The following is a 1099-nucleotide window of genomic DNA, read 5'->3' as shown; positions in this document are numbered from 1 at the left end:
CCTTTTCTGCTCTTTTACTTCTGCTACAATTGAGTCTGAGTTTTAACCAAAAGCTATGCTATTAACACGGACCAGGAGGATTTCAGACCAGTGGATTTCAGAATAAGAGCATTCTGAGCCACGTGAAACTGTTGTGTGCCTAACCCCATTGTTATTGCAAATTTTCACTTTAAAAAGGTAAGAAAATGCCCTTTCCAGCTTCATATACCCATTCTACTTGCAGAGTTTGAATACGAGCAAAAATACCCCAGAATAAGATTATTGTATACTGATATTAAAGTATCAAATATGTTTCTTTGTTTATATGTCTGTTAACACTTTTTAGAATATCTTGTGTAAAGTCACTGGCTTCATCTCAATTTTGTGCTATTATATTTTCTCAACAGGTGCATTTCTTATACCTTATTTCATTTTCCTGTTTGGGGGAGGTCTTCCCGTGTTTTTCCTGGAGGTGGTGCTAGGACAGTATACCTCTGAAGGTGGAATTACATGCTGGGAAAAGATCTGCCCTATTTTCACTGGTTAGTACATTTCGTTGTGCTTTACTGCTTGAAGACACCTCTGTAAACCATATGCAGCAACACTATTCCCCTCATGTCCATTAATTCAGCTATTTGCTGTAGTAATTGAGAGTATGATACTGGTTCCTGGAAAGGTAGAAGTCAGAGAGTCTGAAGGACAAAGTAAGGTATTGATTTTGATGCTATCATCTTGTTAACTGTCAGAACTGCCGATAAGCAAGAAAAAATTGCCATATTATGCCTTAAAAAGGCAATTGCACATTTTGTTCACAGGTATCGGAGAAAGTGTTGTTTTGGAAGGCTGGAGCCTTTTACATGGCCTTAGTAAAAGCATCTTCAAAATATTATTCTGGTCTGGATATGAAACTCCCTTTGCTTATCATCTGCATCATCCCTTTGTTACTTATACAGCCAAAACCTGGACAGCGTTTTGTGGTAGGATTCAGGAACGGGACTTTGATCATAACTGAGCAGGTCCTGGCAAACAGGCATGTTGGTCTGGTGTTATTCAAGAGCCTTTGCCAGCGGATCATTTGGAATAATGGCACTACAGAGGGGCACTCTTCAAATCCCACTTG

At 39.1% G+C, this 1099-nt stretch overlaps 1 protein-coding gene across 3 annotated transcripts in view; it reads left to right on the top strand.

Moving 5' to 3' along the window:
• Nucleotides 1–1099, top strand: part of SLC6A6 (solute carrier family 6 member 6) — a 51404-nt gene that overhangs the window by 23874 nt on the left and 26431 nt on the right. For all 3 annotated transcript variants that reach the window (XM_029087395.1, XM_010177674.2, XM_029087396.1), the window contains one exon: nt 387–521. In XM_029087395.1, the coding sequence (XP_028943228.1) occupies nt 387–521 (135 nt within the window). The remainder of the gene's footprint in view (nt 1–386; nt 522–1099) is intronic.

The sequence above is a fragment of the Antrostomus carolinensis genome, unplaced genomic scaffold (genome assembly GCF_000700745.2).
Source record: "Antrostomus carolinensis isolate BGI_N321 unplaced genomic scaffold, ASM70074v2 scaffold1571, whole genome shotgun sequence".
NCBI lineage: Eukaryota > Metazoa > Chordata > Aves > Caprimulgiformes > Caprimulgidae > Antrostomus > Antrostomus carolinensis.
The sequence above is the reverse complement of the archived record's forward strand: the minus strand, read 5'-3'. Positions and strand labels throughout refer to the sequence as shown.